General features: G+C 38.4%; 1 protein-coding gene and 2 long non-coding RNA genes across 10 annotated transcripts in view; 2 read left to right on the top strand and 1 right to left on the bottom strand.

Moving 5' to 3' along the window:
* Positions 1-970, top strand: part of MAP3K7 (mitogen-activated protein kinase kinase kinase 7) — an 81,121-nt gene extending 80,151 nt beyond the window's left edge. For all 8 annotated transcript variants that reach the window (XM_064289027.1, XM_064289040.1, XM_064289030.1 and 5 more), the window contains one exon: positions 695-970. In XM_064289027.1, the coding sequence (XP_064145097.1) occupies positions 695-875 (181 nt within the window). In that variant the 3' untranslated portion in view covers positions 876-970. The remainder of the gene's footprint in view (positions 1-694) is intronic.
* Positions 1-12,412, bottom strand: part of LOC135231867 (uncharacterized) — a 45,584-nt gene extending 33,172 nt beyond the window's left edge. The window contains exons 1-3 of the long non-coding RNA XR_010322534.1: positions 11,742-12,412; positions 10,387-10,487; positions 9,960-10,070 (exon numbers count right to left, since the gene is read on the bottom strand). This is a non-coding gene — a long non-coding RNA (uncharacterized LOC135231867). The remainder of the gene's footprint in view (positions 1-9,959; positions 10,071-10,386; positions 10,488-11,741) is intronic.
* On the top strand, positions 8,010-14,677 carry LOC135231864 (uncharacterized). Its single transcript, XR_010322533.1, has 3 exons — positions 8,010-12,176; positions 13,425-13,575; positions 14,414-14,677. It is a non-coding gene; the product is annotated as an uncharacterized LOC135231864 (long non-coding RNA).
* Positions 14,678-15,738: the final 1,061 nt, after the last annotated feature.

Genomic DNA, 15,738 nt, shown 5'->3' with positions numbered 1-15,738 from the left:
AAATGAGGACTGTTAACTAAGAAGTCATTTTATTTGAGGATTCAGTTATATCCAGTATGCTCACTTTAAGAGCCAGTACTTCATATCCCCCAAATAATAAGGAATTAAAGAAGTTCACCAGACTATAAAAGATTCTGATTGGGTCTTTTTAAAAAATGTTTACGAAAGTGAGTGCCTTAAAAAGCAGTACTTTGGATTGTTCTTACTGTTTTAAAATAGGAAAGAGACTTAAGTTGGATAGCATCTATTTTAATTAGTTTGCAAATGTTTTGTTAGCTACAACTTTGCACTGTAATTAGGATTGTGACTTCAGAATATGAGTATACAAGTAGAAAGTGAATGATAAAAACTTCAAACGTTGTTTTCCTGTAGCCCACTGGAGCCTTTCCCAGCCTTTTCCTCTACCTGGCATGAAAGGGTACCAATTGAAAATTTCTGAAACTTTTATTGTACCATTTAATCTGTTTCATTAATTGTCTAAGTACAGTTCCTTATTAGAAGTATTATGATATTTGTGTGATTATACTAGAGAGTGGATGATAGTTTCCATGTCACCCCTAATTAAAGGTGAGTAGCTTACCTAAGATGCATGGTAGACTCAGAATAAAAGTTCTAATTGAGCTTCCATCATCAGCTAATAAGGTATGAATTTTTTCATCATGTGTAATATTTTATTATGTGATATTTCTTTTAGGCAGGAACTAGTTGCAGAACTGGACCAGGATGAAAAGGACCAGCAAAATACATCTCGTCTGGTACAGGAACATAAAAAGCTTTTAGATGAAAACAAAAGTCTTTCTACTTACTACCAGCAATGCAAAAAACAACTAGAAGTCATCAGAAGTCAGCAGCAAAAACGACAAGGCACTTCATGATTCTCTGGGACCCTTAAATTTTAAAAATATGCAAAGAAAGACTATTGGGGTTTTTTTTTGGTTTTTTTTTTTAAGGAAAGAAAAGCCCTTTTAATGACAGTTCATGAGTGTTCGCTTTTTTGGCGTGTTCTGAATGCCAGCCGCCTCTATTTGCTGCATTTGTTTCATCGTTTATTTTCCTATTCTCATGGTGGACATGCAACTCAGCTGTCTCATTGCATAACACGGGGGCATCTGTGACTTGAATAAGCAGCAGTACTTACGAACGTCAGAACACATGCAGTGAACCGTGGCTGTATATGCATGCTCGTTGTGTGAAGGCTAGGCTAACAGCAACAGGGGATGTCAAACTAGCTGCTATGTGCAAACATTGTCTTTTTTTTTTTTTTTTCCATATTAGAGGTGGAACCTCAAGAATAATGTTCTTGTATCTCATCTCAAAACATTAATATTTTTTTTCCCAAAATAATAGTATATGCCAAGTTAAAGACAGGGTATTGTAATTCTAGAATAATTGGTGGTACATCATAGAGATATAAAACTTTTAGGGATAATTCAAAGTGAGGGTCTTGATGCCAGCATCCTTGGATCAGTACTGAACGTAGTTCTACCTGTAAAATCTTTAAAGGTAAGTGGTGGCTGTTGTATTTAATGAAAGCAGTTTTACCTCATTTCATTAGACTAAAATCAGCTTACGATAACATTGAACAAAATGGAAGTCTTTTTTAAGGGGTAAAGATTTGTGATTCTGTGATTGTGTGGATGTGTGTTGAAATTGTAAAGCTTTTATGACTAATACTAATCTCTTAAATGAAATTAAAAGGGAAATGAACGTCATCCAGCTTAAATAATCATTCCTTCCTGCAGTGATTATTGTTTTACTGTGTATTTGAATAACGAAAGTGAAATAGTGGAAAATGGAAATACTTGCTCCAGTAAAAGACTTGGGCTTCGATTTCTCTTCACAATACCAAGGAGGAATAAACGTGGCAAATCATGAAAAGCTAGTGAGGAAGTCAAAGAAGTAGATATAAATTCATCAAGTATCCTACTTATCCTAGATATTTGGATAATTCATTTTCCTTGCAAGCCCTCCAAGAGCGCCTGCTGCCTTTCAACACTTAAGAGAACATTTCAACACTTATAAAGAGAAAATTTATATTGTTAACAGTAACTTTGCTACCAACTTGAAAATAACTTTAAAGTATAATAATAAAACTTCATTGAAATAATAGATTATAGAAGCTGTATTTTTTCAGTTGGCATTAAATCAATCACATTTTGATACCAATACAAGGTGTCTTTTAAATAAGAATGTCATTGACCTCATTTTTATAGCATTAATATTTTATGAAGAGAAAATAAAAAGTGAAAGCATAATGGCTGTGATAAATAGAATTACGATTGTGTTGTAGTTTTGCTCTATTTCAGATAAGCAAGTTGGTCTAAGAAGTTACCAAAACTGTTCTTAAAAATGCTAAAGCAGGTAACCTTTTTTTTTTTCCATTATTTTTCCCCCTCCCCCTGAGTTTTATAATGTATTCCTTATATATACAAGCAATAAAGGTAAAGGACAGTTTGTACTAAACTGTGTCATTTTTAGCTTCTTCAAAATCTATTATTAGAAAGCTTCTGGGAACTAAATGTCTTCTGTCACTTTGCTTAAATAAAATGTTTATGATTCCCAAATAATTTGATGACCTAGCTGAAACTGATACTGGGCTCAACATAATAATAGTAAAATAAAATTTGCAGAAAACTGTAGACTAAGGGGGAGCGTAACTCATCCAGAGCATTGCTGCTTGCATGTACGTGTGTCACTCCACCAGAAGGGCCCTAGCCAGTTTCAGAGGCTTTTCTTCTGTCTCAGAGCATGAGGTGTCCAAGTGTGGATTTGTAAGGCTTGACTTTTCCATTAGGATTTAGCGTTAGAGATTTCAGATTTTGTTTCTAGCCATTAATGTGTTTTTGCTGTATCATAACACTTAAAGGGAAAATTCATTCTTGTGTTACTGTTACATGCAGTCACTTCATAAAAATATCTGAAGAAGTAAATGGAAGAAAATAGTAGCTTTACGTAATGGTACCAAATGCAAAAGGCTGTTGAACAGTTGCTTGCTTGTTTACAGTTTCCTTGGGATTTTTAGTACTGTAGTTGTCCTGGACATTAAGTGCAATTCAGCCTTACTCTTTTTAAGTAGTTGCCATTGCCATTCTCATACTTTTTAAATCCTGGGAAAAGGATACTAGGGATAATTAAAATCCACAGCCAGTATCACCAGTGTCCTCGCCTGTCAGACTTTCAAAGAGTGATGTCAACAAGGAGCCACATCTTTTAATTAATTCTGGCTGTACAGTTTATTTTAAACCTATTTTTGGGTGGAAATAGCAAACAAGCAAACCAAGTGGCCAGAGACCCTAGCCTAGGAAATTCATAAACAACCCCTGAACAAGCACTAATTACATTTTATTCTTACCTCCAAGGAAAGAAAGCAAAGCTTTTACCAAATCTAAGGGGCAAGTACTCACTCCTCAGCAGTGAAAGTAGCTTTTTTGAGTCAAATAAAAATCAGTTAAGAATATTTACCATATAGCAACACAGCATATTGAAGAGGTTTGTTTAAAAGTTGTTTACAAATGTTTGACTGTTTCTGCTGAAGTAGAGTATTGAATGTCTTTTTCTCCAAGTTTCTTTTGTGTTCCTGGTTTCAACTCTTAAAAGGTCAGCAGTTCGAATCCACCAGGCACTCCTTGGAAGCTCTATGGGGCAGTTCTACTCTGCCCTATAGGGTTCCTATGAGTCGGAATCGACTCGACGGCAGCGGGTTTGGTTTGGTTTGGTTTTGCCTGTAGCCAGAGATCACAGGCCTTTCCTCCTCATCTGCACGTTTGTCTCTTTCTGTTATATGTATGTGGTTTTCAGCCACCAGCCCCACTCTTTGCTTCAAAGGGTAATAGGTCCTACTTAATCATTCAGAACATTTTATGTAAGATGTAATGCAGAAATTATGCATAATGTGTACTTGAAGGAAGCTTTTTTAGGTTTATATTTGTTTTTAATAAAATTCAGATTGTAATTCAGAATTTGTACGTAAAAATGATAAATGATTTATGTCAGAGAAGCTGTGAGGCGTTGTGCTTAAGCAGTATGTTTACCTTACATAAAATCTAATAAAAAATGAAATGTATTCTTGTAATACTCAGCATAATCATGCTTTTTGAGAGGCTGGGTGATTGGCCAGTTAACACATTATCTCCTCCCAATTCAAATTTTTTGGTTAAATGGGTGCTCTTCATAATTTCTGTAAATCTGACATGTATGAATTGCAGTATGGTATACATTGCTAAATGATTCTTCTCATTAGAAAACTGATATTTTCTCTACCCGCAAATGCTTATAGCATTTCTAGGTTGTACTAAGTACTTCACTCCTTTGTCAACTTACACTCTCTCAGCCCATACATATGCACACATTCTACCTTCATCATCTCTACCTTCATAATCCCATCCACTTATTCACTCATTAACAGATATTTACTGGGCACCTGCCATAAGCCATGCTTCTGTGGCTGATGCTGAGCTATATGTCCATTTCAGTCCCATAGTAGTTAGATGGTATTCCCATTTTACAATTGGGAAAACAGATTAAGAGACGTGTGCCTGAATCTGCTTTTCCTTCATATCTGTTTTAGGTAGAATCTCATGCATGAGGACTCTGGCTACTGTCAGCACATGAAGAAAAATTTTAAATCGAATGACAGACAAAGGAAGGGGAACATGAAGTAACTTCTAACTGAAGTGACTTCTAACTAGCAGGCACAGGAGCTTTGTGACCAGTCCATAGATGGCGACAAAGCCAGAATTGAAACCCACATGTGTGTCTTTTAAACCCAAGTCTATGCTCTAAACAACTTTGCTGTACTGCATTTTTAAATGCTCACCAAGTTCTGAGGTGCCTTCAGCTTTCTCATCCCTTTATTTGAGGAGGAGGAGCATTTCATTCGTCCATCCCTCTCCCCCCCAGCTGAAAGATGTGTGCCAAGAGTGAAAATACAAATAATGGTATTGTCAGGCTTGGTCTGGAAGACTTGTTCTCCACTCTACAGGAAAGTGAGGCTTAGCTTTGGGTTTTGTTTGGGGGGGATGGGGGCTTGGTTTGTTTGGGGGTTTTGGGGGTTTGTTTTGTTTGAGTTTTTGTCTTTGTATTTTTTCTTTTTTATTAAAGTGAAATTCACATAACCTAAAATTAACTGTCTTAAAGTGAACAATTCCGTAGCATTTACTACATTCACAGTGTTACACAAACACCACCATTTAGTTCAGAAGCATTTTTCATCACCCCAAAAGGAAAACCCATAGCCATTACGCAGTGTCTTAACATCCCCCTCCCCACAGCCTGTGGCAACCACTGATCTGCCTCCTGTCTCTCTGGATTTATCTGTTCTGAATATTCCGTATATATGCAATCATACAATAAGTGACCTTTTGTGTCTGACTTCTCACTTAGCATAATGTTTTCAGGATTCAGCCATGTTGTGGCATGTATCAAAGCTTCATTCCTTTTTATGGCTGAGTAATATTTCAATGTATGTATATATTCTTTGTTTTTTAAATTGAGGTATAATTTATATACAATAAACTGCATCCATTTAAAGTGTGCAATTCGTTGAGTTTTGATATATATACGCTCGTGAAACCGTGTCCACAATCAGGATACTGAACATTCCTATCACCCCCAAAAGTTCCCTCTGCTCCTTTGCAGCTTACCTGTCCCTTCACCCCAGACCCAAGGCAGCCGCTGATCTGCTTTCCAGGACTACAGATTAGTTTGCATTTTTTAGAATTTTGCATGAATGAGATTATTCAGTATATGCTCTTGTGAGACTTTAGTTTTTAAGCCTTTTTTCCTCACTTGAATAACTTTTAAATTCCCTTGAAAGGAATTTTTAAACCATTTTTAGTAATACTTGAAAATCTTTCACTGTTAGCACAGTCTGTGAGAAACCAGATTTTAGGAGACTGTAGACATGTTCAGTATAGTCAGCTTGACTATGTAATATCTTCTAAAACTTCTAAGATCAGCTTTGTTTTTATAGAACCTTAATACTTTTCTCACAAAATCCCTTGTATTTGATCCACACAAAGTTAAACTGGTTATCCATGTTAAAGTAAGTGTGTTTATATCTGTATTGCTTTACTTGATAGAAGTGCGATAGATTTGCCCAAAGTAGCATGGCAAGTAGCACATTGGTAGGTCCATGGTAGTTTTCAGCTAATACGGTTGATTAGTTTAACTTGGAAAAAAAAGAGAAAAAATCTGCCTTTCATTCTTTTTCAGATTACAGCTTTCTGCTTGTTCAGAATCTTAAGACTAGGTTGATCATTACACCACAGAAAAGTATGCAGAACAGTATATTAAGTAACAGTGAACACAGTTTTAAAAATATTTATATTTGGCATGGTCTCTCGTACAGATCCTGTCAGTGGTGCTACCTGGTAGAGGTGTGCACCTAGAAATGGGTGAGATTGCTCTGGCAGACCATATCCCACTTACCACCAGGACCTGTGCTCCTTTCCCATCAGTGACTGATGTTTTCAATTTCTCATGTTCCCTACCATGTGGTCCCATGAGAACTCAGCTTCTGTTCAAATGACCTGCCCTTCATGTCAGTTATTTCAGGGCAGCCTTCAAAATCAGTGGCTTCTGTATTATGTGTAACTTGGACCTTCCAAAATGAAGCTTTTCTGAAAAATGAATGATTATTTAACTTCTCTGAGTTTTACGGTGCTTCCAAATTTCCAAGTAGTGAAATGCATTCTTTATCCTGTAATTTATGGTCAGTGATATAGACGCCATGTGGCAGCAGGATAATTGCTTTAAAAGCAGCAGAACATTACTGAGTAAATGCTAGTTATCTTCTGAAAAAAGGAAAGTAATTTACCAAACGCAGTTACCTTTTAGACTTAATACTTTTATTTGTGGATACCTATTCTTTGGTTTTTTATTCTTTAGTTACTACAGGAATGACTATATTAATCACTGATTGATCTATTTATAAGTTCAAATTAGAGACTGGGAACATCTGAAAATGGATGAAACTTCTTTTGTGGTTGAAGAATGATGATATTCCCTTGTTACACTCTCTAGAACTCTTTTAGCTTTTTAATCAGTTTCCTACAAAGGTCCTTGACTAAATATCCATCCGAAGTGTGATGAACATCTTCTTCCTTGCAAAAATTGATACCACTCTTGTTCGTTTTACAGTGTTATCATGAGAATCTTTTAACAGATGTTCTTTGAGGATTGGAAATGTCTTTTATTCTCTAAGCTGCATATGAAATTGGTGAATTTATATGCATATAAAACATCTTTTTTTGTATATTAGAGCCATTAATACATTACTGGACAACGGTCTTTCTTTAAAAATCTTGGTAAAACTCATGTCTGACTACATAATCCTATTTGCCCGTTCAGGGTTACAGTTTTCTGTATAAGAGGCTTTCTGGGACTGCTATAGATTTCCTTGGCCTAAGCTGAACATTTGTTTTTTTTGTTTTTTCTTCCCTTATCAGAAAATCCCAGAGTCTTAGTACGCAAGACAGTGTACGCTATCTTGGTAGGATATACATTCATTGTATTCATTAGGATAGAAGTGTGGCTGCTACCCAAGATAATGGCTTAAACAAGATAACAGTTATTTCTTTCTCATATAAAATGTCAAAGGGAAGAAAGAAAAGAGAAGGCCAACACCTGCACCTTCCTATTAACATGCAATCCAGAAGATGTACGTTACACTCAAGTTCCATCGACCAGCACTTAGTCTATAGGATCTAGGGGACAAGGACAGCCTCTGCCACAGTCCCTTGGGAAGAAAAGTAGACCACTGCCTCCACAACTTCCCCTGTCCCTGTTCTCCATAGTAAAAGTAGGAGTCTCGTGAAAAGCTGGCCTCTCAACCACAATGTACAAAGCAACTTACATTTTCATTAATGTTTAAATCTGACCAACATGTTGTACGCATACTTTTCCTGTCTTTATAATTGCTGCAGCTTGGAAAAATAAAATTTCAAAATATGCTTTAAGTTGGAAATGAGATAATATATTCAATAACAGACAATGCTCCTTGGGGTGGGGAGGGTGGGGGACTTCGGTGGAGGCACTCTATCATGATGTAGCAAATATTAAGAGGAAACAAAATTCATCAGGTAAAACTTAGATACCTTTAACGCCTTTAACAAATTTAGAGGTGTTGTAAGGATATGATGAAAAGAGACCCAAAAAAAAACATTATTAATGTATACTATGTTTCAGATATTTCTTATCCTTGCTCTGGGGTAATGGTGGTTCAGTGATAGAATTCTTCCATGAGGGAGACCCAGGTTCTATTACCAACCAGTGCACCTCATGGGAAGCCACTATCCATTCATCAGTGGAGGCTTACCTGTTGCCTTGATGCTGAACAGGTTTCAGTGGAGATTTTAAACTAAGACAGGGTCCCCATGAGTCCGGGAGGACTTGATAGCACTTAACAATAACAACTCTTGCTTCAGAAATAAACTAAAACTCTGGTGTTAAATAACTTGCCCAGCTAGTAAATGATGGACTCAGTTTCAAACCCAGGGCTTTTAAGCCTTGGGGCCTACAAAAAGCTTATTTTTACTTGGTTTAGGACTTGGAATGTATTTACTTGTAGACATCATAAAGCCAGGGAGAGCTAGGTTCCTAAACCCATTCACGAAAGTCTACCTGTTCCGTAATGGGAAAGAAATAATACCATTGGATGGAATAATTATAACGAAGACTATAGACGAAAATAGAAAAACGAAAGTGGTTAATGTCTTCAAATGTTGGCATTGTGGTGATTTTTCCCTTTTAAAACTCTCTTTTTATTATCTGTGCAGTAAAGAAAAAAAAAAAAACCAGGAAGGGAGAAAACTCTAGCCACCACTCCAGCTATGTTTCCTTAGAACGAGGCACCCCGCATGACAGCTGAGTGGGCCAGGAACTCAGTACCCTTTGTCATGGGCACAGCAATTGAAGCCCTTGCATGCGTCCCACAGGAGAGAGAACTTTCCCTTCCCGCCACAGGCCCCCAGCCTCAATCACTGCAGGTAGGGGTGGATCTGAAAGCGGGTTCATTCCAAAGGTACTCCCATGGATTTGATGAGGATGAAGCACAGTACCCGTGTGATAAATAAGAACTTCCACGGCTTTAAAAGTTCTTTAAAAAAGGTACACACTTTGCTCCCCTCCCCCCCTCCCCGCCCCACCTTGGAAATTATGATTCAGAATGACAGGATGGGATCCAGGAATGTAAAAGAAACCAAAGGAGTTGAGTCATCTTCATGCTTGCATTATCTTTAGAAGCAATGAAACGGCATTTAACTCTGCTTATTTATTCATTTAAGTAGATGAAGGAGAAGTTTTCCACAGTGCTCCTGTTCAGGCCCTGCCATCAGATGACATTGCCTACCAGGGGACATGACAGAAGGCCAGTGAAAAAACTGCAGGGTGATACCTTAGTTCATAAGCTAATTTAGCTTATTTTCACACTTGAGACAAATCCACTTCTTCCCAATATTAGCCATACCAGCAATCACAGTTAAAACTGCATGCTGGTAACTTAAGTGACTCAATCTTAAAAGCAACAAAAATCATGCATTCTTTGGGTAGATCTTTAAGCCAAAAAATACAGGAAATCAAGCTTTATTTTTCTTTTTTTTAAGCTAGTACCTGAGCCAGTTTTCCTGCCTGAAATGTCTTAACATTGCTGTAATTGTACCTTAGAGTTTCCTTTAGGAGCTAAACAACCTGCCCTTTCACATAAATAACAACTTGTCTTAATGACAAATGCGGGGGTGATGGGTCCACAGTGCAATGGATTGAAGCAGGTTGTGTTAAGCAGACTATTCCATAAATAAGCAAGTCTTATTCACCAAAGTTAAGCAGACATGGTAAAATATGCCTCAACTCAAAAGGAGAGGGTGCTTTGACAATAGGGTGGAAGGGGGCGTCTTATTTTAGCGCACACACACACAAAAAAAATGGGACTTAGAAGTATTAAAATGCTTACAAGGACTTACATGACTTAAAAAGTGTTTTCAGCATTCTGCATCCCACTTTGAAGTGTGGCGTCTGGGTTCTTAAATGCTAACAAGCGGCCATCTAAGATGCATCAGTTGGTCTCAACCCATCTGGATCAAAGGAGAATGAAGAACACCAAGGTCACACGGTAACTATGAGCCCGAGACAGAAAGGGCCACATGAAACAGAGACTTACATCATCCTGAGACCAGAAGAACTAGATGGTGCCTGGCCACAACCGATGACTGCCCTGACAGGGAACACAACAGAGAATTCCTGAGGGAGCAGGACAGTGGGATGCAGACCCCAAATTCTCATAAAAAGACCAGACTTAATGGTCCGACTGAGACTAGAAGAATCCCGGTGGTCATGGTCCCCAAGCCTTCTGTTGGCCCAGGACAGGAACCATTCCCGAAGACTACTTACCAGACATGGAAGGGACTGGACAATGGGCTGGAAAGAGATGCTGATGAAGAGTGAGCTACTTGTATCAGGTGTACACGTGAGACTGTATTGGCATCTCCTGTCTGGAGGGGAGATAGGAGGGTAGAGAGGGTTAGAAACTGGCAAAACGGTGACCAAAGGAGAGACTGGAAGAAGGGAGTGGGCTGACTCATTGGAGGAGAGTAAATGGGAGTATGTAGTAAGGTGTATATAAGCTTATATGTGACAGACTGACTTGATTTGTAAACTTTCACTTAAAGCACAATAAAAATTATTTCAAAAAGAAAAAATGTTTTCAACGGAACAACCGGGATGGAAATGAGAAAGTCCACAACATTGTCAAGAATTTAACCAATGTCACTAAACAACTTGTATAGAAATTGTTGAATGGGAACCTAAACTGCTGTGTAAACCATCAGAAACACAATAAAGTATTATTTGGAAATAGTTTCAAAATCATCTTTCACTGCTTCATTTAGGACAAAACCGTGCCCTAGATTCTCTATGAAGTGTTTCGTAGGTTAGTCCCTTGGTTTTCTATTATCTCAGATCTCGTATTTGGAAATAAATACTTCTACACAAGGAGTTACTGGGAAACAAAGCAATTTTTTAGACTATTGACTTAAGAGAAAGTAGAAATGTACTTGTTACCATGACATCCATTAGTTGGCATGTCTCCCTTGGGATTACAAATGATAGGAACTGCCAATGTCTTGTCAATGAATAGTCTGACCTTTTTTCCCCATTACTAAGATTTTCCTTTTTCTCTGTTTTCTTTATTAAAAAAAGACGGTTACTTACCAAAGAAAATTAAAGGAATGTATGTTCTCAAAATCAGCTTGAAGTGGACAGTCTTGTGAGGTAGATACGTCACGTTTTAATGGACAATAAAGTACCCCATTCCTTGTTAGTTGTCAAAAGCCGACTCCAACTCATGACCACTGCATGTGTGCAGAGTAGAACTTCTCCATAGGGTTTTCAAGGAGGAGCCCTGGTGGTGAATCGTTTAAGATGGGCTGCTAATCAAAAGGTCAGCAGTTCAAATCCACCAGCCGTTCCTTGGAAACCCAAGAGGCAGTTCTACTCTGTCCGATAGGGTTGCTATGAGTCGGAATCAACTTGAGGGCAATGGCTTTGTTTTGTTTGGACCTTTGGAAGCAGATCACCAGGCCTGTCTTCTGAGGTGCCTCTGGGTGGGTTTGAATGCTCCTAACATTCAGCAAAAATAGGATTTGGAACAAAAGTGCTAAAGGAAATCTTTTAAGTAAAAACACGTATTATAGACAAAATTTTCTGACATTCTGATATTCTCTCCCTCCCAAGAAGTTTGTACTTACACACTTAGCTGCAAAGACCAAGTGGCTCTGCACCCTGAAGAGACTTGATTCTGAGAATTGTACCAGGATGAAGGGAGGGAGGTGCAGTTGTCAACTGGGCTTTTGCTTTGCTTTGGAGAATTGGAACTGACTGTAGGAGGGACTAGCAAAGACCTGGGAAGAACCTCCTTCTGGTCCTGGTTGGACACTGCCTTGCTTCCTCACTGCTTGGTCTTAGGAGAGTCCTGAAGCCCAGCCCCAGTTTCCTCATCTGCAGATTCACAGGGATGATTTTGATCCAGTTCTATAATCTCTCTGTACTGTTAACCTTACTCATTCCCCAGTAGGGCTAATTCATTTCCTCTGTCACATATACAGTGACAGTTCTGTGAAAGCCAGAACTCCACCAGACTGCCCTATTTTTCTGGGTCTTGAAAGCTTTCCACCTTTGACAAGGTACAGTCTTACTACTTTTCTCTCTCTCCTTTTAGTGGAAAATATTTGAGTTTTCCTTCTCTGATAAGTTTCCGTCTTACACAGGTAGGTTCCAGCTTTCACAAGTTTTACTGTACTTCTGATGACGATAAAAGAAAAATGTATCAAAATGTTTAAAAAATGTAATTTTATATGGATTTGTTGTTTTCTCCTTTCAGAAAAGATTGTAAATCCTCCCACAAATTACTACAATATTAACATAACTTCTTTCACAGTCCTTAAGAAAATGTTGCTTTAATTTAAGAATCAGTGAACATCCTGTGAACAAATTTCAAAGTCAAGCTCCCAGTGAAGGATCTAGAACTGTGGGAAGAGTGACTGCCCTCAGCGCTGGGCTCAGCCTTGTGCGAGGGATCCGTTTGTGAGGTCAGCACAATGGAAGAGTCTCTCGGCTAAAACGGCAGGGTAGCAGTCGCAGATACAACATATGACCCATGAACCCTGCTGTATTAAACCTGAGGGACACTGGAGAGAAACAGCTGCCTCCAAACAGAAGTGGAAATTGAACTTAATACTCTAATCACCATAAATTGTAGTGATTATTTTTGTAAAACCTTAAATGTACACTATGACTAAATGGATCATTTACGAAATACTCTTTCAGTTATTAACTTGGTGTAAATAACTAATCCCTGAAGACTAAGTTGAACAGTAATCACTTCGAGAATTCAATGACCTTTTGTAATCCTGAGTTTCATATTTACATATGGTAATTTCCCCAGGGGTAGCTGAGTAGGGCTGATCGTTGCTATGTAAGCAATAATGGATGACAAGGTATGCTGCAACAAGGAGTGGGGTTTTCATCTTTTCTCCCCATTCCTCCCCCTCCTTCATTCCCAATTTGAGCTTAATTAAAACTCCTCAGAACTTGGCTCTTGTTTAACGAGAGGGCAAAACAAGCCCCGAAATGCTGACTGGATCCTCCACTGCTGCCTGCTGGGTCAGCTCATTAAGAGACATGAGTTTATAGTATATCCTTGGTGATATGGCCACAGGCTGGAGGAAGGGAAGGAACCTCAGAGCAAAGAAGCAGAATACATTTCAGCAACAATTTGCCTTATTTTTTGAATGCATTTTAAAGATTAATTTTTTAAAGTAAAACATGCACATAGTTTTCTAGTCAAATAGCATTTAAAGTCTTCCACAATACAAGCAGCTGCTGCCCCACTCTCCTCTTTCAACCTATTTCTTCTGATATTTACCCCACAGTTGCAGATAATATGTTTACACTCGACCCAGATGGTCGTACTGTGGTGGCTTGCATGCTGCTGTGAAGCTGGAAGCTACACGTATTTCAAATACCAAGAGGGTCACCCATGGTTGATGGGCTTCAGTGGAGCTTACAGACTAAGGCTAGGAGGTAAGGCCTGGTGATCTACTTCTTTAAATTAGCCAATGAAAACCCTATGTATCACAACATTGTTCAACTGGCTTGCTTTGGAAAGGACATCAGGAGAGAACAATTGCTAGAAGAAAACACCATGTTTGGTGAGGTAGAGGGCCAGCTAGGGCATGAGGGACCCTCGGTGAATGGATCGGCACAATAAAAATAAAAAAAAATTTATGTATTTATTTGTTTATTTTTTTTTGCCGCCAACAATAGACTTGAACATACTGGTGATTGTGAGAATGATGCAGCTCCCCATGACGACATAAGGTCCTCAATTCAGCTACAGTTAACAATACATTTACACTGGTATTTCTCGATTTGTCAATTTTGCATACCAAATTCTGACTTCTTATTGTAGTAGCAGAGGATTTAGCTTGTTTACACATACCTCTCCCATTTCCCCTACCCTTTCATCCCAATTTAGTTAGATCACAATTTTGGATTAAGTCAACCGTCAATATGTTTGCATTATTCTGACTATATAACTAATGTTCACTGCTGAGTGAACTGCCAAGTAATGTGTTACTATAATTATATTGATTTTCTCCTAAAACTATTTGTTTCTCCTGTTTCATTTGCCTATAGATTTATCACTTTTTAAAATCAATGCTCCAACTGATTTATCACCCACGCCTATTGTTATGGATTGAATTGTCCCCCCAAAATATCTGTCAATTTGTCCAGGCCATGATTCTCAGTATTGTGTGTCCATTTTGTCATCTGATATGATTTTCCTGTGTATTGTAAATCCTACCTCTATGATGTGAATGAGGTGAAATTCACGTTTTAAATCAATCTCTTTTGAAAGAAGCCTGCAGAAAGACATGGGAACCTCATACCACCAAGAAACAAGAGCCAGGATAATAGCATGTCCTCTGGACCTGGGGTCCCTGTACTGAGAAGCTCTACGATTGGGGAAGTATGATGGCAAGAACCTTCCTCCAGAGCTGACAGAGAGAGAAGGCCTTCCCCTGGAGCTGGCAGCCTGGATTCAGACTCCTAGCCTACTAGACTGTGAGAGAATAAACTTCTGTTTGTTAAAGCCATCCACTTGTGGTATTTCTGTTGTAGCAGCACTGGGTAACTAAGACATCTGTCAATGTTTTTCTCATATTCTCAAACAGTTACAGAGCTCCCATCCAATCCACCCCTCTCCCTCCCCCTGGAGACATTGTCCTACAGCTGTCCGTCCTCCAGAGCCTATGCTGTCGGGCCAGGGCTGAGCTGACATTCTGTGACTTCCCTTTACCTTTTTCCTGGGCTGGATTCCTGGCTCCTGGGTTTCATGTCTTTCTTGGTTTACTCCCTCATTTTGATGAAATACTAATATACACAAAGCTTGTTCAGAAAAAGCAAAAGTGAGCCCAGTTTTCTGATTTATCACATGTCTAAGATGTCTGTATTCTGCACCAGCTCCCTGATAGTCCCTGTGTTTCTCACCGCGGTGAACCCGAGTTCTGTAGTCTCTGCATTCCATTAAGACTGAGGAATCCCCCAGGTCAGAGGATCCTAAACTGTAATTTAGGGTTTTCTTGGGAGAACCTAAGTGTAAGAAGAAAAACTTCATATAAAGCTAAGAGCCTAAAACTCTCAGAATTGTTTTTGCTTAATGTGCTTTTCTTCAGCAATTGCAGAAATGTTTATTTTCCAATTGGAAATTTCTAAATATTATTTTAAAATGCTGATATTTTACATAAAAATCTGCTAAAAATTTGGAGGTCAGGTATTGATCAGTGATTAGTCATAAAAAACGATAACTAATAAAAAATTTTTTTAGTATAATTAGATTAAGTTACTTTCAAGAGAAATAAAATAGCTGAATTTCCTGAGTACAAAAGATGCTTTAGAGATATTTTCAGTGTTCACGAACTGTGATTACAATGCCATTTGTTAAGGGTCTGGAGAGATTAAAAACTTGATACACGTTCATGCATATCAGCCACACTGATCAAAAATATCCCCCAAACCTTTATTACAATAGCCAGTAAATGTAGCTCTACAAACACAGATGCTACTGGAAAAATTAAAAGCAGCCTCGGGTCATATGGTTACTTCATTTGCACCTGTCTGAGTTACAGTTGCTTTCACAGCAGGGGTATAAACAACTCCACCGTACCCAAATCACAATCTCAT

The sequence above is a fragment of the Loxodonta africana genome, chromosome 1, assembly GCF_030014295.1.
Source record: "Loxodonta africana isolate mLoxAfr1 chromosome 1, mLoxAfr1.hap2, whole genome shotgun sequence".
NCBI lineage: Eukaryota > Metazoa > Chordata > Mammalia > Proboscidea > Elephantidae > Loxodonta > Loxodonta africana.
This window is presented reverse-complemented; position numbering and strand designations above follow the sequence as displayed.